This window comes from Desmodus rotundus, chromosome 6, assembly GCF_022682495.2.
Source record: "Desmodus rotundus isolate HL8 chromosome 6, HLdesRot8A.1, whole genome shotgun sequence".
Taxonomy (NCBI): Eukaryota; Metazoa; Chordata; class Mammalia; order Chiroptera; family Phyllostomidae; genus Desmodus; species Desmodus rotundus.
Genome location: NC_071392.1, coordinates 41,018,220 through 41,043,981, shown reverse-complemented (window position 1 = coordinate 41,043,981; position 25,762 = coordinate 41,018,220). Strand labels below are relative to the sequence as shown.

General features: G+C 36.2%; 1 protein-coding gene across 1 annotated transcript in view; it reads right to left on the bottom strand.

Annotated features, from left to right (window-relative positions):
- Positions 1–25,762, bottom strand: part of SEMA3C (semaphorin 3C) — a 171,936-nt gene that overhangs the window by 14,485 nt on the left and 131,689 nt on the right. The window contains exons 13-15 of the mRNA XM_053926661.1: positions 11,228–11,316; positions 8,258–8,299; positions 4,765–4,922 (exon numbers count right to left, since the gene is read on the bottom strand). Of these exons, the coding sequence (XP_053782636.1) occupies positions 4,765–4,922; positions 8,258–8,299; positions 11,228–11,316 (289 nt within the window). The remainder of the gene's footprint in view (positions 1–4,764; positions 4,923–8,257; positions 8,300–11,227; positions 11,317–25,762) is intronic.

Below are 25,762 nucleotides of genomic sequence, written 5' to 3'. Positions count from 1 at the left end.
TTTCTTAACACCATTGATTGAAAAGACTGTCTTTTCCACATAGTATATTCTTGGCTCCTTAATCACAAATTAATTTACCATATATATGTGGGTTTATTCCTGGGGGCTCTATTCTGTTCCATTTATTTATGTATCTATTCTAAGCCAGTACACTATTGTGTTGATTACTATAGCTTTGTAATATAGTTTGAAATCAGTAAGTATGATGTCTCCAGTTTTGTTCTTCTTTCTCTAGATTGTTTTGGCTATTTGGAATCATTTGTGGTTCCATACAAATTTTAGGGACAGTTTGTTCTATTTCTGCAAAAAATGCCATTGGAATTTTGAGAGGGATTGCACTGAATCTGTAGACTGCTTTAGATAGTATGGACATTTTTACAACATTAATTTTCTAATCCATGACCACAAAGTATATTTATTTGTGTCACCTTAATTACTTTCATCACTGTCTTATAATTCTCAGTGTGCAGGTGTATCACTTTCTTAATTAATTTATTGCTAAGTATTTTAGTCTTTTTGATATAATTGTAGTGGGATTGTTTTCTTAATTTCTCTTTCTGATAATTTGTTATCAGTGCATAGGAATGCAACAGATTTTTATGTATGAACTTTGTATCTTGAAACTTTACTAAATTCATTTATTAGTTCTAATAGCAAACCCATGATACATGGTTTAATACCAGGCACCATATTGTAACATTAAGAAGTGCAAGATAGTTTCAGTTTTTTTATTATTGCAAGAACATGATTAAGATCATGATTTTTGACATTAGGATGACAATGTGGAATCTATGTTTATGTATACATCTTGAAGATAACAACATGTTATAACAGGTGGGAAAATATGAGAACAAATGAGAAAACTCATATTTTAACATAAACTTGTAAAGTAGATCTCAAATATGCGATGATAGACTACATGTAGTACAGAATTTTATTTGAGGACTATTCCTTATTTGGTAAATAAGAATACCGGTTGGTCAAAGCCAAGTTCTGAGACCTTTACAAGGAAGAAGTGCTAGTCTCCAATTCTTTCATAGAAAAGGCTGGTATGTCTATAGGGCTGTGGTAAGTCTCACTTCATAGTCCCCACATTTCTTTCTTAGAAAGTATGGGGCTTCAGTTTTTTCAGCACTAAATCTGTTTAATAGATTGAAGACTATATTCCAGACTTTACAGATGCCAGCTTTCAGAATGGTTTACCAAGAAAACTCTATTGCCTGATAAATAGTTATGGAAATAATTTTGAATTGTCACTGTTGTCATAACTGGGAGTAAAGAAAAAGCAAATATGGTTGAATGAGAAAGAAGAATAAAGTTGGAGGAATCATGCTATCTAATATCAAATCATACCATAAAGCCATAGTAATCAAAACAGCATGGTACTGGCATAAATACACATATAGATAAATGAAACAAAATAGAGAGCCCAGAAATAAACTCACGCCTTTACAGTCAATTAATATTTGACAAAATAGGCAAAAACATGCAATGGGCTAAAGATAGTTTCTTCAATAAAATGGTGTTTGGAAAACTGGATAGATACATGCAGAAAAGTGAAATTAGACCAACTTCTTAATCCAGACACAAGAATAGATTCAAAATGGATTAAAGACTTAAATATTAGATAAGAAACCATAAACACTTTAGAATACATAAGCATTAAAATCCTGGATATTTTTTGTAGCAATACTTTTTCTGATATATCTCCTCAGGCAAAGGAAATAAAAGAAAAAAATAAACAAATGGGATACATCAAACTAAGAAATTTTTGCACAGCAAAGGAAACCTATCAACAAAAGACAAACCACTAAATGGGAGAACATATTTGCCAATACATCTCATGAGGGGTTAATATCCAAAATTTATAAAGTACTTATAAAATTCAACTCCAAAACAACAACAAACAAACAATCTGATTAAATATTGGGTAAAGGCCCTAAATAGACATTTCTTCAAAGAGGACATAGAGATGGCCAGTAGACATATGAAAAGATGCTCAACATCACTAATCATCAGAGATGCAAATTAAAACCACAATGAGATATCATCTGATACCTGTCAGAATGGCTATCATCAATAAATCAGCAAACAACAAGGTTTGAGGAGGACGTGGAGAAATGGGAACCCTCATGCACTGTTGGTAGAAATGCAGACTGGTGCAGCCACTGTGGAAAACTGTGAAGTTACCTCAAAAAATTAAAAATGGAACTGCCTTAGGACTCAGTGGTTCCACTTCTGGAATTTATCTGAAGAAAGCTGAAATACTAATTCAGGAGAATATATATACCCCTATCTTCATTGCAGGGTTATTTACAATTGCCAAGATTTTGAAGCAGCCAAGCGTCCATTAGTAGATGAGCGGGTAAAACGGCTACAGTACATGTACACAACGGAATACCACTCAGCTGTAAAATAGAAGAAAATTTTACCCTTTTAGACAGCATGGATGGACCTGGAGAACATCATGCTAAGTGAAATAAGCCGGTCAGAGAAAGACAAATACCATAAGATTTCACTCATATATGTAATCTAATGAACAAACTGAACTAACACGTGAAATAGAGACAAATTCATTGATAGAGGGCAGGCTGACAGCTCTTGGAAGGTTGTTTGGGGGGTGGATGGATGGAGCATAAAAAGAACTCATGGACACGAACAACAGTGTGGTGATTGAAGGGGTGATGTGAGGTGGGTAGAGGTGGAAGAGGGTATGGGGGGGATAACTGGTAATGAAAAAATATAATAAAAATGAAAAAAATTACAAAACTCATTTTTAATTTGATATTACACTTAGAATTTGCTTGCCTCACACTTTCGTCCAGGTTCAGAACTCCAACACAGTGTAGAGAGAGGGTCCCAGGGTAATAAATTTTATTCAAAAAATCAAAAGAAACCATAGACCTTGTGACTAAATCTTAAAATGACTCGGAAGAACATGGGTCATTGAACACAGATCCTAAAGACTCCTGGTTTAAGGAATGGGAGTTCTCTTTATAACTAATGACTTTGAATACAAAAGACTTTCAAATTATCTAGCCCAGGCCACTCCTCTCTTCTCCAGATTCACATTTCTAACTGCTTAATCAACATCTCTATTTGAATATCTCATAGACACTATTAACTTTCTCTCTTCAAACCTACTCTTTCCACAGTCTTCTGTTTCTCCTTAAATTCCATCTACCTATTTTCAATGGTCTGTTCTGAAAACTTGGATCTTTTTTGAGGCCTCTCGCTAGTATCACACATTTAACACATCAGCAGTTTCTGTGAGCTCTATCCAGAATCAGCCCACTTTGGCCATCTCCACCTCTATCATCCCGGTGCAAGTCACCACTGTATCTCACCTGGATCATGAGAGTAGCTTGTTCTGCAGCTTCTCTCTCCCCTCCCCCATCCTCTTCCTACCCCAGGGCGGCAGTCCCAGACAAACTCAACTAGATGTCTTACTAAATCCAAGTCAGATAATATCACTCACATGCTCAAAAATCCTCTGCAGTTTTCTATTTCAATCCAGCTTTAAGGATTTCTGGTCACTTCCTTTGGAATGCTAATCTCCCAAATAATGCCACGGTGGTATTCCTCCTCACATTCGAGTCCTTGTTCAAATACCACATCCGCAGCAAGGCCTCCCCTCTCCACCCGTATTTCACATTGCAACCCCCTGCTTCCCACATCCCCTTTCTCCCTTCTTTTACTTTTAAAATTCATAGCCCTTCTCATTTGTTGATATACTAGAGGTTGTCCTTATTTGTAGATTGTCTTTCTTCCCCTTTGATTACCCCACAATGCAGGAATTGTGTTTGTTGCTGTTTTTCAGAGTGATAGACCTAGCTCTAGAACATTGTCTGGCAAATAATTGTCCCGTGATACAAATTTGTTGAACTAACAGATAAAAGCATCAGAATAATCTTATTATGCACAAGTGCAAGGGTTGTTTAAACTGACAGTGTCCTTAAAGGTGTGTACCTATGACAGAGCATAAAGTACCTACAATAAACATCACCTCAATGATTTTACTTGAAAGATCATTGGTGCTTACGGCTGGTCCTATTTGCTTTCTGCTGTTGACACTGATTTTATAGGCTTTGGTCCTGTCATCCATCATGAACCACATCAAGATACGACTGAAATTATCTGTGACCTTGGGGACCCTAAATTCTGCATATTCTTTCTCCTACAGTCAATTTCACTTCCCGTGGTCCCCTTTCTAAACGATGCAGATTGGTCCAGAGTTTCCTGCCTCACTAAGCCTTTGCTTGGCTAAAAGACTGCTTCAGACTGCTTCACTCTCTTAATCTAATCAGCAATCACACAGTCACCATTCTAAAGGGGAAAGAATGGTCATCAAGGTTTTGAAGGCATTTCAGGGTACCCGGGGGCAGTATTCCTTTTGCCCAAATTAACACAAGCATTTAATGACAGGAGAACTAAGTGGCACAGGGGAACCCTAGGAAGGTGAGATTTCAGGATATACTCAATCAAGCATATAAAACAAAAATGACTTAAAAATTAGGAAATGTGAAAAAAAGATAAATGTTGCTTGTGTTGCGGATGTGTTTTAAAAGGAAAAATTTTTTTCCAAAGTACTTACACTAGTTAACATAACCCTGAGAATCTCACGTTATAAAGCACTGGTATTCTTTTCATTCAAAGACTACACGTATTGCTAAACAGAGCTGCCGCTTTCGGTGCCGGTTGTAAAGCGCACCACAACTGTCTGGTGACGTCAATGTTGATTTTCAGCTGAACAGTAGTACTCACCGCTTCCCTGTTGGGTAGAACCTAGAGCAAGAATGGCCATCCCAGGCGCAGTAAGGGTCCCTTGCCAGACAGCAGTCAGCGCAGGCGGTGCCGTAGATGTGGCAGCGATGCAGCGACACTTGGGAAACCCCTTCATTGGAGCTCACATACAACTGTTGCTATTAGAAAAATGACGATGATTTATTTCAGATGTGGAAGTTAAAAGAGGACTTTCATCAGGAACACATTATAATATGTGCCCACAAACCCTTGGACTCATTTTGAAAGTAGACTAAAAACGAGAAGCAAAGTCCAGAGGGGTACAAAGCCAAAATAAACAGAATTTTCCTATGTTAATATGCCTATAACATTACCACTTTCCTGTTTAAAGAAAAAAACTCAGAGCACTGTGTAGAATGGTAATGTGTTTTAGACATTGGGATTCATTGTTCTCTCAGATGTGAGCTAATATATTACAGATTTAAATTACAATGTTTGCTTTCTTCTTTTAACGCTCTCTCTCTTCACAAAGCACAGGGAAGCTTTCTTATTCTTCACGTCTGGCAACCCATCACATTGTAAATTTGAAAAAGTGAAGGCTAAAATACAAGGCATTTTTAAGTTTAGAAAAAGAAGTAGATAGTAGTACATAAAATTAAAAAAAAATTCCAGTGCCTTTGAAAGTGACATACTTCTCATTAGAGGAATTTTTCAACTATTTAGAAGAATATCAGTATTTATATTTAGACATGCCTTAAACTTCCTGTGTATCCAGAGCTATTCAGCACCCTTGGTCATAAATAAAGATTTCATCCTCCGTCATTTGTATGGCATCAGGAGTTTTTTTATGATATTGCTCCAGTTCCTTTAGCCGTGCCGAAAACGGTTCTCAGGAGTTAAAGGGATGTGTTTCTAATTGACACTGAATGTTTTACAAAGGACTGATACACAATTCAACTTAGCACAAATTCTCTAAGCTAGAACCTGAATACATGCACATTCACACACATGTGCACATCCATCTATTATATCTAGATACACATACAGATATATATGAATGTTGTTTAAAACTAAATCAATGGCAGGCTCTGGAGGAAAACTTCTGGGATTCAAATCCTGGCTCAACCATAAAATTGCTGTGTACCTTCTCTGAATACCAGCTTTCTCTTTGGTAAAACTGGGTAAATAGGGCACCTGTCCTGTAGAGCTTTTGTAAGAACTAAATGTAAGGGCTAACTCCACAATGCTTGGAATTGCTTCTGACTCCTAAAACCTCAATGAATGTTAAATAACAGTAGTAGTAAACCATCAATTTGTGAATTTTCCACTCTAATAAGCCATTTGAACATGTCTCACTCTATGTCTATGTCAATAAAATAATTATTTTCTCACATCAATTAATCTTTCAGAAATTGCGCTGAAAAATGTTCAACCCCAGTTGAGACATTCAAACCATAAGAAAATAACTGCACATTTTGACAATAATCATTTCTCTAGGAATATCTGAAATAGTGTTTATGGAGTACACTGATTAATAATATAGTGAATGGCCCTGGCTGGTGTGGCTCAGTGGACTGAGTGCTGGCCTGCAAACCAAAAGGCTGACAGTTTGATTTCCAGTCAGGGCACATGCCTGGGTTGCCAGCCAGGTCCCCAGTAGGTGGAGCACGAGAGGCAACCACACATTGATGTTTTTCCCCTTCTCCTCTCCCTCCCTTCTTCCTCTCTAAAAATGAATTAAAAAATAATAATATAGTGAATTCATCCACTTCATTAAAATTTTTGAGGAAACTGGTTTATTTGAGAAAAGGATACAGATCGTTTCACTCTAGAAATTATCTTTTTATTAATAAAATTATTTTCTGAATGTAGAATGCAAGAATAAATTAGAGAATAAAGGAGCATAAGATAGACAATAATATAGTTTGAGTACTAGGGAGGGTACCAAATTCATGACATTTAAACATATTCCCAAAATACCCCTGGCAGTTTGCAGTTCTTTCACACCGTGAAAGTGATGAAGTACGCAGTTGCATGAATGGATCCCCCCAAATCAAGTAAGACCCCTGCCGGCCCTCTATCTAACTGATTTAATAAAGCATTTTTAATTATCGATATTTTAAGATGTGGACGATATTTAATATTCAGTTTTTCTTGTATGTGTGTGTTATATATTGAATTTTATGGAAGGGATTGCGAACAAGTTCACAAGTGGAATTACAAGTTGTAACCTGTAATTGGATATTTCACTACTATGTCACACAAATAAATGGCTTTGTGTTCATTTTAACTTTTGCTGTAATGCGTTCTCTTCCCATTAAACTCCTGTAAACAAAGGGCTTCCCTGCAGACTTCAAAGACAATTTTGACTACGGATCAGCTCGCTAGGACACCAGGGGAGATGATAAATAGCTTCTTGTTACTTAGGAAAATGTTTATTATGCACCATACAAACATTTTTACAAAAAGATCTTTGGCTTTGTTGTACCCTCTTTATTTTTCTTCATAAAAACGTCAAGTGAAAAATAGGACAAGACGGACTATGGATTACTTGTTCATCTGTAGCAGACCAAATATGGTGAAGAACAATAAAGTTATGTCATCAGTTGTGCTAACACATAAAACTTTTATTCTCTATTCCAAGAAAAATAAGTCTTAGGCTCTTACAAAGACCCACTTTATTTTAGGCAATTTATATAATTTAATTTGTTTGTGAGAAAAGCATTACCTTGCAGAGGTAGAAACTTAGCTCAGTGAAATTAAATGATTCATTCATAATTTATGGTCAGGTTGGGATTCAAATGCATGCCAGCCCTACCCTGAAACCCACTCCATTTTTATTAGGTTACTCTGACTCTTAGAATGCTTGTTTTGGGGTGGCTTTGGGGGATGGAGAGCTGCATTCTTTGCACATGTAGAGACTGGAACTGGATTTTCCTTTCTGTGACCCTGGAGTTTTTGCATGTGCAGGCACAAAGATTAAACATTCCTGATAATTATAGTCTAACATTCTTCCCCAAATCCTGACCCTGGATACAGCTTAAATTTGAAACATTCAGACTTGTCTTAATGACATACCCTAAAAGATAGAACTGCACATTTGAAGCCTGTGTTGGCAGCTGGACCTCAAAAGAAGATCGCTTGCTCATTCCAAGCCCCTGAGAATGTATGTGATGTTATAGTAGCCCAAACATTACGCTAAATTCTTTCTTCAGAAAGATTATTTTTATTTTGGTTGGCTTCCCACACAGTAATGTTCGAGAACGTAAGAAATACAAAATACTGGGATATCCTGGTGTACCTATGTATGTTCTGCTCTGATAGATTTTTCTACAAAAATAAACCTATTCTGTCACCACTAATAGCTCATGAATTCTACATAAAAATTGAAGGTGATTTTGTAAACAGTAGTAATTAGTTAATACTAAAATTAATTTCTCAGACATTATAAATCTATTTTTCATAGTAGTAAATTTTTTACATGCAAAGAAAATAAAAATGGTGTTGATTTTACCTTTTTAGATGAAATTTTCATTGTTGTTATAGGAGCGTGATTCTGGAAAAAGTAGGAAAACATTATGTCAGTTGCTCAAATAATCATTAAAGAGGATTTGGCATTCAAAAAATTGCCTCTTTTCTGCTGAAATTCAAGAAATCACTTTTTCTCTTCTAATGCATATATATTTTCAAAGTCTAGCAATACTTGTCTATAATACAGTCCCGCTATTAGGAGTAAGGGTGGTTTGTTACAGAAATATATGTTAAACCAAAAAAAAGGTTGCAATTATGATGCATACATCAATATAGTTGTTAGAAAATAATGAAAATTTGGGAGAATTGAAAAAGTGTATCTTGGAATACTGAAACCAATGAATAACTCAGTAGTGAACCTGGGTAGCGGGTGGGAGGCTGTGAACGGTACCCCATCCTACCCCACAGCACAGCACTGCGCAGAAGGCGCTGCTGTTCACCTGACAAGTGTTGATCTGGAAAGATGGATTAGCTGGACCCAAACTTACTCATTCTTTTTTGTTGCAAGCAAAGTATGTTAGGGTTCTCTTTGGATAAATGTGAATTAGTTAAAGAACCAAAGAATTTTTCTGAAGTAGTAATCCTTTTTGAAAGTCACTCCATTTATAACTTTACTTCTTAAATATTCTTAGTTACTTTTAAAGATTAAAAATCAGATGTGATAACCTGATTGATGATGGTCTGTGAAATTTTATTTAATTAACTGAAGTGGAAGCAACATCTCAAAATCAACTATGTCCACTATTTCATTTTCTGGAGAGTGTGTTTTTACATTTAAAAGATAAAATGGTGATATCTATAAATACTCTATGGCAACAAGCTTTGACCATCACTTAGAAATACACACACAATACAAAAAAAAGTATTGAAAGCTATATTCACCTAGGCCACTTCTAATATCATATTTGTGCCTCCAATTCAATTTAAGCTTAGGAGAACTGGACATATTTCCAGAAAATATTTTGAACAGAGGATTAAAATGAGAGATTGTTGTTCTTGCACAGTATAAAAAACAAAGTGCCTGTTTTTTAAAAAGTTACATTGAGTTTTCTGTGGTATATCAGTGTGACACTTAACTAAGGACTTTTTTTCCAATTTAAATGCATCGTTTCCTGACGTGCCCATCACAGTACATCATACACACCCAATTATTTTTACCTCACCTCTGCAAATGTGACACAAACACCAGGTTGAAGACAGTAACTGTATTTGGTAACTGTATCTCTCAATTTAGCCACATCGATCACTGGCACACGCATCTGTAAGAAAGCTCAAACTTTTTTTTGGCCTCTCTCTCGGGCGGACGTCACCGCATGCGTTTTGACTGACTCTATTTTTCCACTGAGAGTTTACTCTTTGTGATGATAACACCAACAGCACTCATGTAACAGACCATAAGTAGTTAGCACGTGATCAGAAGAACTCACGTTTCTTTAGGACCTTTCCATAACACATATGTTTGAGTTTGTGTCAAACTCACTTAATTAACATTTCCTGAGTACCAAAACAAAAGGTATTTCAGAATTAAAAATGAAATGCTGCAATATGGCATTTTTGCTATCTTCAAAAGAAGTCTAGAATAAGGTACTTCATATTGTTTTGGCTACCCGAGTTGTCCCTATTCAATTAAATGAGAAAAATATATTTTACACATAATGTGATTCTGGTTAATCTAGTGAAATGATTTCTTTACAAAGCAAGGCACAGAAAAGGCAGTTGAATGGACATGGTCAATATTTGATGAGCACAATTTTAATGCACTAATTATGAAAAGTTTATGAAGTGAGTCTAGCATTAAAAATTGTAAATTTAATAACATCGGGAAATTTTCCAGAATTCCTCACATATATTTGATTTGATTAATTTTAGAAAATATTCCTTCACATTTAAAATTTATTAACATAATCTAACACCATTGAATCTTGAACACTTACATGCTTATAAATTCAGTATTTTTCATGACTGTGGTAATGCGTATTAATAAGTTAATACATTCTGGGTCCACTAACCTCAACAAAGCAACTGACAGGACTAGCACTCGTCTGCCCCTGAGTTCTGAAATGCTACTTTTATTCAGTCAAAGGCTGACACTAGTCTTTTGGTCCGAGGGCCAATGTTTCTTAAATGGTCTAGTTAGAAATAGCAGAATGCAGTAGGATTGATTCCATGTCAAAGTTTCGTCTTCATCCTGGCAGCTCCTTTGTCTGTGCTTTTTTACCCATCTTTTCAAATGCAGGTAAAAGCGCTCCCTTGAACTACGTGACCCACACCGTAAGGAGAGGGTGTGCAGACACACGGAGAAGAGGCACTCTGCCCTGACCAGGCAGGATCTGACAGGACTGGACTTCCCTCCGTGTGCCTTTTTTCATTGCGCTGTGTTTTTTATTTTTATTTTTAAATGACTAATTGAAGGACAGAAAGAATAATACAGTGAAATCTTAAGTTCAGAGAGAATATGTTTTGAGTCATAAGGCGAAAACATTTGTTTTACTTAATTAGGGTGACATTTGAATTGAAAGCAATAAAACAAGAAAACAAAAGGTTTTCTTGAAATTCCTGGCTAAAAAATATGAGAAAGTTTATCTAAGAATCAATAATATCAAAGTATTTAGGTTTTAGTGGTTTGTAAAGCAAATGAGAAAAGCCCTTTCGTGGCAAATTTTTTAGACTTTGACTACAAGTACTCATTTAAAAAAATAATGACAAGCTAACTTCTTAAAGTTGTGATGGCAGCTGAAAAAACTAATCCTTTTACGTTAAGATAGCTTGAAATGCACAAAAATATTTCAGATAAATATTTGTTCTATATGCCCCATTTTTTCTGGCGTTTCCTACACTCAAAATTTATAACATTCTTTATTTGATCTTTTATAATTTTTTTTTCTCCAAAGTGGCCGTATGAGTAAAGAATTCTGTTGATCATGCATCTTCAGAGATTAAGAGATGTTCAAACCTTAAAAACTTCCAGCTCCTCCAGAATGAGCTCCCCACTGGCAGAGCTGTTGGTAGGAAGAACCACAACCTTCTGCACAGTCCCCCGATCTGAGTCAGAGAAAGAAACAATGAGAGGTTACTATCATTTTTTAAAGCAAAGAAAGACACCTAGATGTAAAATTACTGGCTTAGAATTTGAAATATTATTCTTATGTCACATAACCTTTTTCTAAGCATATAAGTATGCCACTCTGTGAATCATATATATGTTTGGACTAAAGGAAACAAGTTGAGATTCACAATGTGGGATTAAAGCAAATTTGCATGATTTCATTAAGTAACAATCATTTCTTCCAAAATATGATTCTAATAAAATAATGAGATACATCATAAATATCAAGTCATTTTGCCTTTAACATATGAGCATGTACCTGTGAATTTATAATTTGGAAAGGTAAATTACCACATATGCTGAAACATTTTAAAAATTCTGTTGAAAATGTCAATGAGAAGAGTTAACTGGAACCGAGCTGCACAGGACTTTACAACTAGGACTCAGGTAGTGATGGCACCACAGTCTCAGAATCTCTTCGCAAATTGTCTTCTTTTCCACAGGCAAGAGGTACTCTGCTATACAAGATCCCATTTCGTGCTTACAGTTTTAATTGTATGAACTTAACTGAAAGACTCAAAACAATTCTTAAGAAAAAATAAATTCTCAAATTTTACTAACTAAAAAATTAAAACCTACTACTAATAAAAATGTTTATATACAGAGGAACAAGATAAGGATTTTTCCAGAACAATCCTTGAATCTTGTGAGGAAACGAAGTATCTGACCCTAGAAGCACCTGATCTGAGCAGTTTCAAACCACACTTCTTAGGCCATACTCAAATAAAAAATAATCCCAAACTCTGCAGGCTCTAAGTATAATTTAAGAACTTTAATTTTTTTTTTGTTTTACTAATTAGCTTCCTTAGAATCAGCCCTGGTAACAATCTGTAATATTTTCTTAGAAGATAAGTAATAAAAAGTATATATTGGAAGTGAAAAAACATTTGAGGATGCCATGCAGAGATGTCACAACCGAAAACCAGTGAATGTTGTTGAAGGTATTACCCAATTTCCATTAACAGCTCGTCAGAGAGAGCAGTGGAAACTTCCGGGGGAATAGAACATGCCCAAAAGTCTGAAATGAAATATTTGAAATTATAACACTTAGGGCAGGATTGGTTTTTGTGTGTATGTGATGGACAAGAGTGTAAAAACATATTTGTTTTAGGTCATTTTATCCAAAAGGCCATGCTTTTTTTGAAGACGAAGTCACAACAGAGTTTTATGGTTCCCTGCTGCAGCTTGTGAGGACCACTGCTGTTCTTTGTGACAGCAATGACCTCTTTCTTGAGCAGAGACTGAGCAGAAACTCTTTAGCCATAGTCCCGAATAAAACTACGGAAAGGAAATCTTGATTACAGGGGCTTCCAAAGATAAAACTATCAAACCTGAAAATAATTTATTATTCTCAAATGAGACAACTGGCTCCATTTTTTTACCCAAGGTCCCAACTTACTCTGAGAGCAAAATTTTACATAAATCATCATTTCTTCTGAAAGAACCCCAACATATTTTATTCATGCCATTTATAAAATATTACAAAAAGACCAGCTATAAAAATGACCTAATAAAAGGGTCATGCAAAACTTGGTTTTTATTCATTAGCAATAAAAGCTAGAATGCCCCCTTTTTATTGCTTGTTTCTATTTCAGTATATTTTTAATTTTGCTGGTAATGATGAGTAAAATTCTGTTTTATTTTAAGACCATTAAAGGGAAAGCTGTATTTTTCTACCAAGTAAAAGTGAATGTGAAGTTATTTAAAACTCTTCTGAAAACGTAAGCAAATTTAAGTATTGGTAACAATACTGAAAATGAACTTTAAATAAAATCACAGAAATGACAGATCCACAAACAAATATTTCCTGGATGCCTACTATGTGAGTGGCTCTATGATAAAAAGGTATTATTTAAATCTGACTTTCAAGAAAATAGATATCCATTTTAATTTTCCATGTTTAGATTTATTTTGGTATTTTATGACCTAGCATTTCTACAGAACCCTTTATTACACTGATTTAGTTTTCATTAGCATATCTCCAATGCACATATTTGTTCTTATAATTATATATACTAAAAGTTTTTTATTCATAAATTAGAGTAGTCATTCAAATCTGTAGTTTCAAATAGGAATGGAATAGGTTTAAATCCTTGTGGTAGTGTTTTAATCACTATTAACAATGATTAATCCAGGTTGTATGTAATCCAGGACATTCCACTGATAGAGTTTGGGGGGCCTTCTTTAAGTAAAATAACAGAAAAATACAAAAACAGAGTTGTTTGAGTCTTTCGCAACAAGAACAAGTGAGGAACTCTGAAGATATGGTAAATCCACCTCTGATAATTGGTCTAACTTTCTAAACAAAAAGGATTTTATAAAATGGGACAATAAAATATTCTTTAAATTGAAGAAGCTCTAATTATTCAATATGTACAATATCTTATTACTACAATTTTATTGTTCAAGATCACTCTTTCACAACTCAGAAAAAGGTTGGAAAAATCTCTCCTTCGGTTAATATAAACAGATCTAACTCTTTGTTTACTGTATTCACTGGCCTTTGTTCTACAGCTCCCAAGAACACACTCAATCTCTTTTCTACACCACTCCAAGTTTATCTTTATACGTCCATTCTCTTACTCTGTTCTAAGCAGGATCGCTCCCTTCAGGCACACCTTATTCAAATTAAAACCGAAGTCATTTTCCCCGTCTTTCTCTGGACATCCTGCAGGATAGCATTATACCATTTAAAAACTGGTGCTCAAAATTACAAAGAGTACCAACAGTATGGGAAAACATATTTGCCAACGATACCTCAGACAAGGGCCTGATCTCCAAAATATATAAAGAACTCACTCGACTCCACTCCAGGAAGACAAACAACCCAATTAAAAAATGGGCAAAGGACTTGAACAGACACTTCTCCAAGGAAGACATACAGAGGGCCCAGAGACATATGAAAAGATGCTCAGCATCACTAGCCATCAGAGAGATGCAAATTAAAACCACAATGAGGTATCATCTCACACCAGTCAGAATGGCCAACATAAACAAATCCACAAACAAATGTTGGAGAGGATGCGGAGAAAAGGGAACCCTTGTGCACTGTTGGTGGGAATGCAGACTGGTGAGGCCACTGTGGAAAACAATATGGAATTTCCTCAGAAAACTAAAAATGGAACTGCCCTTTGACCCAGTAATTCCGCTGCTGGGATTATACCCTAAGAACACTGAAACACCAATCCAAAAGAATCTGTGCACCCCAATGTTCATAGCAGCACAATTTACAATAGCCAAGTACTGGAAGCAACCGAAGTGCCCATCAGCAAACGAGTGGATCCAAAAACTATGGTATATTTACACAATGGAATTCTACGCAGCAGAGAGAAAGAAGGAGCTTATACCCTTTGCAACAGCATGGATGAAACTGGAGAGCATTATGCTAAGTGAAATAAGCCAGGAAGTGAGGGACAAGTACCATATGATCTCACCTTTAACTGGAACATAAGCAATAGAAGAAAAAAGCAAACAAAATATAACCAGAGACATTGAAGTTAAGAACAATCTAACAATAGCCAGGGCGGGGGTGGGGGGTGGGGGCGGGGATAGTGGGAAGAGGGTATTACAGGAACTACTATAAAGGACACATGGACAAAACCAAGGGGGAGGGTGGAGAGGGGGGAGGGAGGTGGGTTCACCTGGGGTGGGGTAGAGGGATGGGGAGAAAAGGCATACAACTGTAATTGCATAACAATAAAAAAATAAATAAAATAAAAAATAAAAACAAACAAACAAACAAACAAAAAACTGGTGCTCAGAACTATCATTTTGTTTGTTTTTTTACAATGATTCCTGATCTCACTGAGACTGGAATATTTAAAAGACACAGCAATAGTTCTGGTAGTTGATCAACAACTTAGGTGACAGGATCTCTAGGACTTGAAGTCTCAGAAACAAATTCCCCAGCTCTAGTCTTGTACACCATTCACAAGGCTCCACTCTGGATGCCCTTATATTTCTGTTCCTGTTCCAAACTGCCCAATTCCCACAACCTCCAGTTCAGATTCTCAAGACATTTAATTTGGTGAAATTGAATCATGACTAAAGCACATCACAAACCAATACCTAGTAGACAGCTCAGCCATCAAATGTGGTAAGTGTGACTTCAATCGGTTAAGGCACTGGGAAAGCGTCAGTATATATGGAATCAGCCGTGACTGCTCCCTAAGCAGCACCATGCTGATAGGATGGTTTCTTTCAAAATGCAGTCCTGGTAGACACCTATCGTTTTCTTTTCAAAACATACTCACAAATCCTTCACTTCTCTGTATAGAAAATACTTTTGAGGTATCCATGGGCTGTATCATTCACTAATAAGGAAATAAATACACTTGGGTTGTCTTCCCTCCATTTTCACCGATTGAATCAACAAGAAATTACTGAACACCTTCGGTGTGTCAGATACTATAAAAAGTATGTATACAGAGATAAATATGTATAGCATTCAAGAGTTCACAGTTCAGAATTTATGGGTTTTTGAGTAGCAGGTGGGTTCCCATTAAAATGTTAGTCATTGAAAAACATGCATCTTAGAATGTTTATAAAACTCTGTCTTTTAGTTTCAATATAATACTGTAGTTATCAAATGTTTTCCTTCTGGAGGTAGTAAGAATGGCCTTTCTTGAATGTACTCACAACATAAACCATTTTTATTCTGTAGAATTGAGATATAGCTTTTATTCCCTTGCGGAAAGCACACACCTACAATATAGTTACAGTGAAGCAGATTATCTTTCTTTTCGCCTTAAGCCTCAGTTTGCTTGTGTGTACAATGTAAATAAAAATCATACCTCTTGTCACGGATACCTGTTACTAAGGTCTGCCCAGAATCACCTCCCCTTCTTTTGATAATACACCCTGAGACATATCAGAAACAACCCCTCTATCATTTTCAGTCCGCATGGTTAAGGAATGGTGTGACTCTGTTCCCGCTCCAGGGAGACATGCATGACTCAGGCTGGTCCCAAAGGGCATTCCACGGCCCCCGTAATTCCTGCAGCAGTGAGCACAGAAACAAGTCTGGGCCCAGCCCTCCCTGAGAATTCTAGGTGAAAACCTTTTTCGTGGAGATCAGGGCTATCAAAGAGCTGTAAGTCAGGAGTACTGGAGCCATCCTTGCTGCCACACGCTGAGGATTTATCCTGTGAGTACACTCAAGGGAGGCCATTCTCGCTACCCCCAGAAGGAAGGCATTTGATAACTACCTTATCATATTTAAATGAAAAGATGCAGAGATGGCTTTATGTAGACATAAGTAATTGGGAGTTTTATTGATATTCTGAAATGCTTACCTTTCAATGACTAACACTTTAATTGCAACACACATAAATTCCTGACATCATTTTAGCACAATTTCAGCTATGTTTGAGGCTGACTCCTGCATTTCCAAGTTGAACACACACACACACACAGATTTTTTTAAACTAGTTTGAGCAAGGTGTATGGTCACTTTCAGTTGAACAAATTCTGATCAATAAAAACTACATGAATAACACATAGAAATTTCTTAGCATGGTATCTGGTACACAGTAATATCCTCAATAAGTGCAAGTTGTTTTTTATTTGTAGCTCAGCCCCTTAGTAAAGTGTTGACATTATTAGAGTCACTATTTTTTCTTCACCCCAGTTTTCTCATCTCTGTGGTATAGATAAGAGACATTCCTTGAATACATTAAAGCACTGTCATGTGAATCCAGCAAGATGAATCTTAGAAGCTTCTGCAGAATGTAAACATATACACAGAGATAACAGAGTAGACTCACCAATCCACATTAGTGATTTTAATTATCTTTCGTTTCATTGAATTTTTAAAGAAAACTCCTCAGACAAGCTTCTTTTCTGGTTTATATATTTGAGGCCATCTAAATTTTTTTCTTTCTAATGTAAGGAACACAACAAAGTTATCCTCAAGCCTTTCCACTGTCTCCAGACAAGAGAAGAGCTTGTACTTATAGAACAACAAGTGTCGGCTGTCTCAATGGAAGTGATCAAACGTAGCTCATTACCCAGTAGGTCATTCGAATAGTCACTTGTGTATCTAGTCTACTGAGTCTCATTTAATCTGTAGTCATTGGGGGGTTTCCCTAGCGACTGCTGTGCCAAACTACCTGCTTCTCACTGGGCTTCTGGTCACCTAGGGATTTAGGGGGAACACTGCCTCCTAAATCTATAAAAATATCCTCATTCGGGCCAGCTTCATGTGTGGGACTTCCTTTTGGTCACTCAAGTTCCTGTGATTGGAAGGGCCCAGATTCTTTTAATGCTCCACTGTCACCTTCTTGAAATATGTAGTAACTTTTAAAAGAGTGTCCCTGAATTTTCATTTTGCACTGGGTTCTGCAAATTATGTAGCCAATCTGATTCTAAGTGCTGGTAATAAGTGGCAATTTGTACCAGCTAAGGTGTGGCCTTTTTCAATTTAGTAAAGGCCGACATACAAATCCCAAAGTCATATGCTCTACTCTTTCCTCCTTTCTGTCTGTCTTCACCAGAGTGTCCTCAGATGTCAACCTCAATATGATATGAACAAGGTGTATATACACATATATGTACATATGAAATTACAAAAACACCCACTTAATTTTCAAACATTAAAATAAAGATAAAACCTAGAATTGGCATGGAAAGAAGGAAAGAGGTGTTTTAAAACACTTTTGGTGGAAATATAATCAGAAGGGTCTTTCTGGTGGGCAATAAGGCAGCTGTCCAGAACAGCCTTCCTGCAATAAAAAACTATATAACAGGTAAAACTATATGAGGTAACTCTTTCTAGGTAATGAATAATAGACAGTGCATGACTAAAACATGAGAAACTCACATGGAAATCTTCATGATCACCCAACTATCTGCTTGGGAATCATTTCCCAACAGAGGTGTAGAGAACTGGTGTCTGAGTCGTGCACAGTGGCCCCACTGAGGTGAGGAGGAACATGTGAGAATTTAGGGCAGCAGAAACAATTACTTCTGTGGCACATGATATCAGAGAGAGGGAGCTGCCCAGAACGTGGGCTCCAAAGTCTATGTAGAAATCCCCTGTGAGTCTGTAGCTAATTCCTGGACTATATATTTACAGGATGAGATCACTCGAGGCTTAACAGATTGCAGCTACTATAGTAAGAATGGAACAGACAAATTATAGGTTCAGCAGTTCTGAGGAAGAGTGATGTTGGGTGAGGTTGGAGTTCTGGTTCTATCATAGTAGACAGATCTCATTAACACCTTGTTAAAACTGACATCCAGTTGACACAAAAATGCTGAGCCAAGAGGAATAAGTGCCACATTCTAGAGTAAGGCTTACTTTAGGCTTGCCCTAACAAAACCTGAAACCAAGATCTGATAACACACACAAGGGAGAAAATTGGACTTTGAGTTCTGCTAAGTTAGAGTGACTTCTCTTGCACACAAATTTTTTTTATTACTGATTTGAGAGACAGAGGGAAACATTGGTTCATGTTCCACCCATTTATGCATTCATTGGTTCCTTTTTTTAAAATTTAGAAAATTTTAAAGAGAGAGAGAAATGAGAAGAGAGACAAAGAGAGAGAGAAATAGTAATTTGTTGTTCCACTTATACTTTCATTGTTAATTTGGTTGATTCTTGTATGTGCCCTGACATGGGATTGAACCCACAACCTTGTTGTATCGGGATAATCTTCTAACCAACTAAGCTATCCAGCCAAGGTCTCTTGTGCACAAGAATTTTAATGTAAAACAAATTCAAAGTGATCAACTAATAATTGACTGACTGTGATAACAGGAATTAACCCTTCTCAGGGAAGAGAACCTAAATCTAAGGTATTACCTATAATGTCCAGTACTCAGCAATTACAAAAATGATTATACATGGAGAGAGAGAGAGTGTGTGTGCAGGGCAGGGGGATATGTGTAGTCCTACATGTATCAACAGCCAAGAAGAAGTCAAGATTACCCAGATATTGGACTTCACAAAAAACAACTTAAAGTAGCTATTACAGCTATTATAAATATGTTTAAAAATTAAAAGCAAATTCTAAAATGAAAGAATGATATGGTTATAATGAATGAACAGGTATACAAACTCAGCAAAGAAATAAAAAACTATAAAAAGTCAAAGTCAAATGGATGTTTCAAAACTAAAGTACAAAAACTGAAATAAAATATTAACTCCATAGACTTAAGAGTAGAGATTTAAAAAAAAAAAAAAAAAAAAAGGAGTTCAATGAACTTGAAGCCAAGGGAATAGAAGTTAGCCAGTTGCAAGAACACCAGGTAAAAAAGATTGAAGAAAGTAAAAAGGTTCTTTTGGGTGTGTGTGACATTATCAAATGGTCTAATATATGTGTAATTAGAGCTATAAAAGGAGAATAAGGAGATACTGATGAAGAACAAATATATGAAAAAATAATGGCTGAACTTCCCAAATTTAATGAAAAATACTATGTTAAAGATCTAGGCAATTCAGTAAGACCGAAGCTAACTACATATACAAAGAACCATAACTTAGCACATTATACTTAAACTGCTGAAAACAAAAGATATAGCAAAAGCTATATCTTGGAAGCCAGCCAGAGAAAAAAGACATTATAATTCTTGATGACTTTTTATTACAAACAATGGAGGAATGAGATAAGGGAATACCATTTTTTAATGATGAAAAACAAAAGAGATAATCCAGAATTTTATATCCAGGGAAAATATTATTAAGAAAATGAAGATGCACCTCTATGTTCATAGCAACACTATTCACCATTGCCAAGTGCTGGAAACAGCGTAAGTGCCCATCAGTAAATGAGTGGATCAAAAAACTGTGGTACATTCACACAATGAAATACTACACAGCAGAAAGAAAGAAGGAACTCTTACCTTTTGTGACAGAATGGAAGGAACTGGAGAATATTATGCTAAATGAAATAAGCCCGTCAGGGAAAGACAAATACCATATGATCTCACTTATAAAAGCACAGATTTGGACAACAGTGTGGGAATTGACTGTGAGAGTGGAGGGTGGGATAGGCGGAAGAGGGCAATGGGGAAAAATTGGGACAACTACAATAGATAAGAATAAAAAATGATCACAACAAAGACAATGAAGATGAAATCAAACATTTTTTAGATAAAAGATGGAAACGTTTTTCCTTCAGACCTCTTGCATTTGAAGAAATGCTAAAGAATGTCTTTTAGTCTGAAGGAAAATAATGCAATATGAAAACTCACACTTATAGTAAAAGTAAAGAGAACCAGACATGACCGTTTTTCCATCAGAGCTGCCTGGTGTGTAGACACGTTTTGGAGCTGCTGCAGCCAGTCGCAAACATAAGAAAAGTTGACAGGACAAAGCTGATTCCTGCTCCCTGCTAAGGAGGGCAGAGCCCAAAACTCCACAGATAGAAGCTGGGGCCCTACTCAAACCACGTCTAAAACCACCCTAGTATTGTGATTTTCAGTTATATGAATTAACAAATCTTTAAGGAAAAGTAAACAAACAATGACATTTCTGACTATCTCAAGTGACAGATAAATAAAATACCACCACTCCCATCCACAAATCACCCAGCAGGGGTAATTATGATATCTTACAGAGTGAAAAAAAAAATCAGTATTTAAGTATAATCCATCTATATGAGTAGGGGATTATACTCTATTTTTAATTCAGACCCATTATCTTTTATCTGCAATTTTAAATTTCGAAAGTTTTTCTTTTCTTTTTTTTTTTTTTAATTTCTTGGAAGCTACATCCTGTCCTGACTTGAACTAATTTGGCCACAGAACCTGACCTGCACTTACTAGAGGTTATTTATGGTCTTAATGTTTTACGCTTGGTATGAAGACATCTGTCTCACTGCAGAAATAGTACTGGGTGTTTGACGGGTGTGGCCCAAGGTTCCGCAGGCTATTTTACCAAATATTCTGCACACGTTATCTTTTCATTTTTAAATACTTCTGAATCCCAAAACGCATTTGGTTTCAAATAAGAGAATCTAAACAAAGATTATTTTCTTTATATATTTTATTGATTTTCTATATTTAACAAATAAGCATATTTCCTTTAAATAATAAAGTAATAAGTTAGATATAACTAAGCAAAGCTATAGATAGAAATCATTTTCTGATTACAATTAACATGATAAAGTAGATGGTATATACTCAAAGCAGATCTACTAAAGTTATTCTATTAATTTAGTACACTGCTTTTGAGTCTGCCTAACAGCAGTTATATTAGAGGGGACACAACCAGTCAGTACTGTTCCATACATGCTGAACACTGGTGTGCGTGCAACTGCTCTGAGATGATTCTCTTTCTGTAGTTAGCTCTATCGTTCATTAACAGTCCAGTTAATGGTAGTTATACATACACATACATACATACATAGGTACATACATACACACTCTCCCAAACCTGAAAGGGTGTCATCTATTTTCATTTTATCCCTTCTGCTTTTACACTTGCAAATGGTGTAACCGCAATGAACCTGCCTCCTGTAATCCACTCTATTTCTCTACAAAATGTGGACGTAGTATTTGCCTCACGTACTTGACCAGGCTGTTCACGATCGAAGGAGGGCGTGTATGTGAAACTTCCTTGTACACTTTACAGACGGCAGAACCAGCTCGACTCTCCATGGCCTGAAATCGTCCCTCCTTATTCCCACTCTTTGCCTGTGACAAATTATTTACTATTCTGGTATACCAATGCTGTACTTTTATCTATAATTTCCAAACATAAGACATGCCTCCCATACATTACCAGCTCATCCATCTATGATCTGTCATTAAAGATTTCTATCTCAGTTTTTTTTATTAAGGCATATGCAAATTATATAACAGCGTAGAATAATTATGCACTTATTATTTTTTGCCTGTATCTTTCCTCAAGAAAATGAACTCTATGAAAGAAGAGACATTTGTGTGTTTGGCTCACTGCTTATATCTAGTGAATAGAATAACATGCGGATTCTTAATAGAATTAAAAATATTTATGAATGATGTATATACTTATACATACTTATAATCAAAGATATGCACGATTGATTTCAATAAACATATCTACTGTACAGGTACATGTGTATATGCGCCTGATAAATGCTTACTAGCTTCTAGGCAGTACATTCAGGGTTTTACATACATCATCTCTTCTAACCTTTAAGGTAAGTCCATAGACTAGTACAATTAAGGAAACTAGGCTTAGAGATGTTGTGTAATTTACTCAGTTTTATGAAACTAGTAAGTGATGAAGGAAAAAATTTAAGCTTACGTTCTTTGAATGTCAAAGCATGTTCCCTAATTCTTACCCTAGAATACATCCAATAATAACTTATTATAAACATTCTAACAAGTTATTCTGTAGTTAACAAGGTTTGGGAGAAAGTCCAACCAAAATTACAATTGGTCTTTATGAGGATAATCTGTGGAAATTTTAATTTGCTGTATCATACTGCCACAGGTGTACGTGGAATTTTATAAGTAAGCACACACAGGCTTACCTATAAAATATCCATTACTGCTGTGGAAAGTTTGGGAGTTAGGCATTTAATAAGTTCGCTGAAAAGTAGACTTGTGGGGCAAAGTTGAAACAAAAATCTTAAGCCCAGTGAATTTCTAAACTGACAATTGTACAAGAAGTGACTAAATTATGAGTTTTGATTTAGTCGAGGCTTACCAAAATGTCAGAAAACAGTAAAATGTGACAATTACATTTTCTTACCTATTTATTCAACTAAGGGTTGTGTCCTCAGGAAAAATATCTGCCATTTCTAATGTATCAAAATTTGTTTAATAAGTTTACAATATAGTATGTTTATTTTAGTTCTAAAACCTAATTTTGTCTGTGAGGTTTAAGAAAACATTATAACTTAATATGAGATCTCACGATAATCTATCAACACATGAATTATTATAGTTATTTCCTGGCAATACAGCTAAAAATTACTCAAATAGGATCTCAGAAATCACTAAAATTAATGTTTTAGGACTTTGTAAATTACTAAAATTTACACATCATCTTTCAGTATCCCTTATTGCATTATATCACGAATCATTCACTTACACTTGAAAACAAATGGACTTACTTTAAATAATGCATGTGTATGTTCTGTGTAAGGTTTTATTGATGCTGCACAGGAGGTGGCATCTAAATTTCCAAAGATGCAAAACTGGGGTTAATTCTATTAAACCTTTTTCATCTGGGGAATAATTACTGAGATGAATAATTTTTATGGTCACAGATTGACCTGTTTTCCTGCACAATTTTTTAATGAGATAGGCTGTCTCGTATTTGTTTTCAAAGATTAGACAAACCACATACAGAAACTGGCCTGGAACGCCCACCTCAGTTGCTGGGCATTCAGGCAAAGAGGATCCCCTCTCCCTCTCTTGATTTGGTCATCCCTCAATCCACCATTGACTTGCCCACCTTAACCCTTTCCTACTTCATCCTGTTCACGTCTCCCTCTTTCCCCTGAAATGGTTATTTTCCTCTGAAACCTTGCTGGTCAGTAAGAATGTAGGATAATGAGAAAAGCAGCATATTACAAGGGCACTCAGATAGAGCTGTACCACATATTGCTAATCTCACCACTGCTCCTTTCCTGCCAGCTACTTGCTTTTCTCAAGGCTACCATAATATTTCTTCTTATTCTCCTGTTATTTTATGACCTCTCTTTCCCCATCTTCCTGGTAAATGCCTTTTATTTTCCCACCCCTTGAGTGAGCTCCCCAGAGTAAAATTCTTATCTCCAGTCTCCTAGGGTGACCTCAAAGAACTGTCATGGATTCAGTTAACACCCCCACTACTAGTGACTCCCCTATCTACATCTCCAGCACAGCCTTCTCTGCTGAAGTGTTCTCTATAATAACACCCTCTTTGAATTATCCATCTCAATGGGCCACCAAATTTTTAACTCAATGTGAGACAGACCTAGTCTTGAATTTAATTATTGTTCCTAAGAATTTCACAGCCTAAGCAAGCCATTTCACCTCTGAAAGCCTCGGTTTACACAACTGCAAAATGGTGATAATGATAATTCTATCTCATTGGGTTTCTGTGAGGTATTAATGAGCTTAGGTGATAAATTCAGCCTCTGATGCATGACAGATCATAGGAAAAGATAGGTATGCCATTACAAAGGGAATTCCTTACTCTCCAGATCTACTTGCTCATTATATAGTCCCTTGTTCATTGAATAGTACATCTTTCCAGGTATTTTCCAAGCCACTAGACTCCAAAACATTCTAGACACCTTTTCACCCTCCCATCTTTTCCAAGTCAATTTATCATCTGGCTCTTTCCTCTTCTTAAATATCTCTTGACCTTGATAATTTCCTCTCTTGGCCCCTGACGTCTAGTCCCTGTTTTAATTTAGGCTCATCATCTCTTGCCTATAACATACAAAACTCTCTTACCTGGCCTTCTTTTCTTGTTTGTAATGTATCCTCCAGACCATCCCCAGAGTGATCTATATGTAAGGGCAGTGGCTGGCCAACTCTTAGGATGACCCCTAATGGATCATGCCTTGCATAACTTCTCCCTCTGAGTATAGCTACAGTGTGTGACTCGCTACTAATAAAGAGAATAATGCAAAGGTGGTGGTATGTCAGTCCTATGATTATGCCACAATATATGAGATCTATTTTAGCATATTGCAGAGAGAGACTCCACTAGCCTTGAAGGGGCAAACAGCCTTGTTTTGAATGGCTAGTGAAGAGTTCCATGTGGGAGGGAACTGCGGGTGGTCTCCAGGAGCTAGGAGCCTCACTTCTGCATCAGTAAGGAATTGAATTTCTCCCCAAACCATCTAAGTTTGGAAGAGGATGTTGAACTCCAGAAAGGAAGGCAGCCTGGCCTACACTTTTCACTGCAATCTTGTGAGACTCTGAGCAGAAAATACAACTAAGTATTCATGTATGGAAACTGAGGTAATAAATGTATGTAGTTTTAAGCCCCTCATTTTGTAGTAATTTATTACGCAGCAACAGAAAACTTGCAAATTGTGCCAAGCTGCCAATCCCTTCCCGGATGCTACAGATCCTTACTTTATAGATCTCAACAAACTGTTCTGTGTGAAGATTTTACAATGTTCTTTCCCCATATTGCTCTTTGGCTAATTCTCCTGTGCTTTCAAGTCTTTGCTCGACTATAACCTTCTCAATGAGGCAAACCCTGAGTACATATCTCCCTTCACCAGCTCTGTTTTTTTTTTAAATAGCATTTATTAAGTTCAAAGAGATTATGTAATTTGCTTATTTATTATGGTCATTTTTCTGTTCCAGTAGAATGTAAGCTCCACGGGGCAGAGATCTTAGTCTCTGACTCATTGATGTACGCTGAGCACCTGAGAGAGTGCCGCCACATAACAAGTGCTGGATAGTATCCATTGAACAGATTTGAACTGTCTCTTCCACATG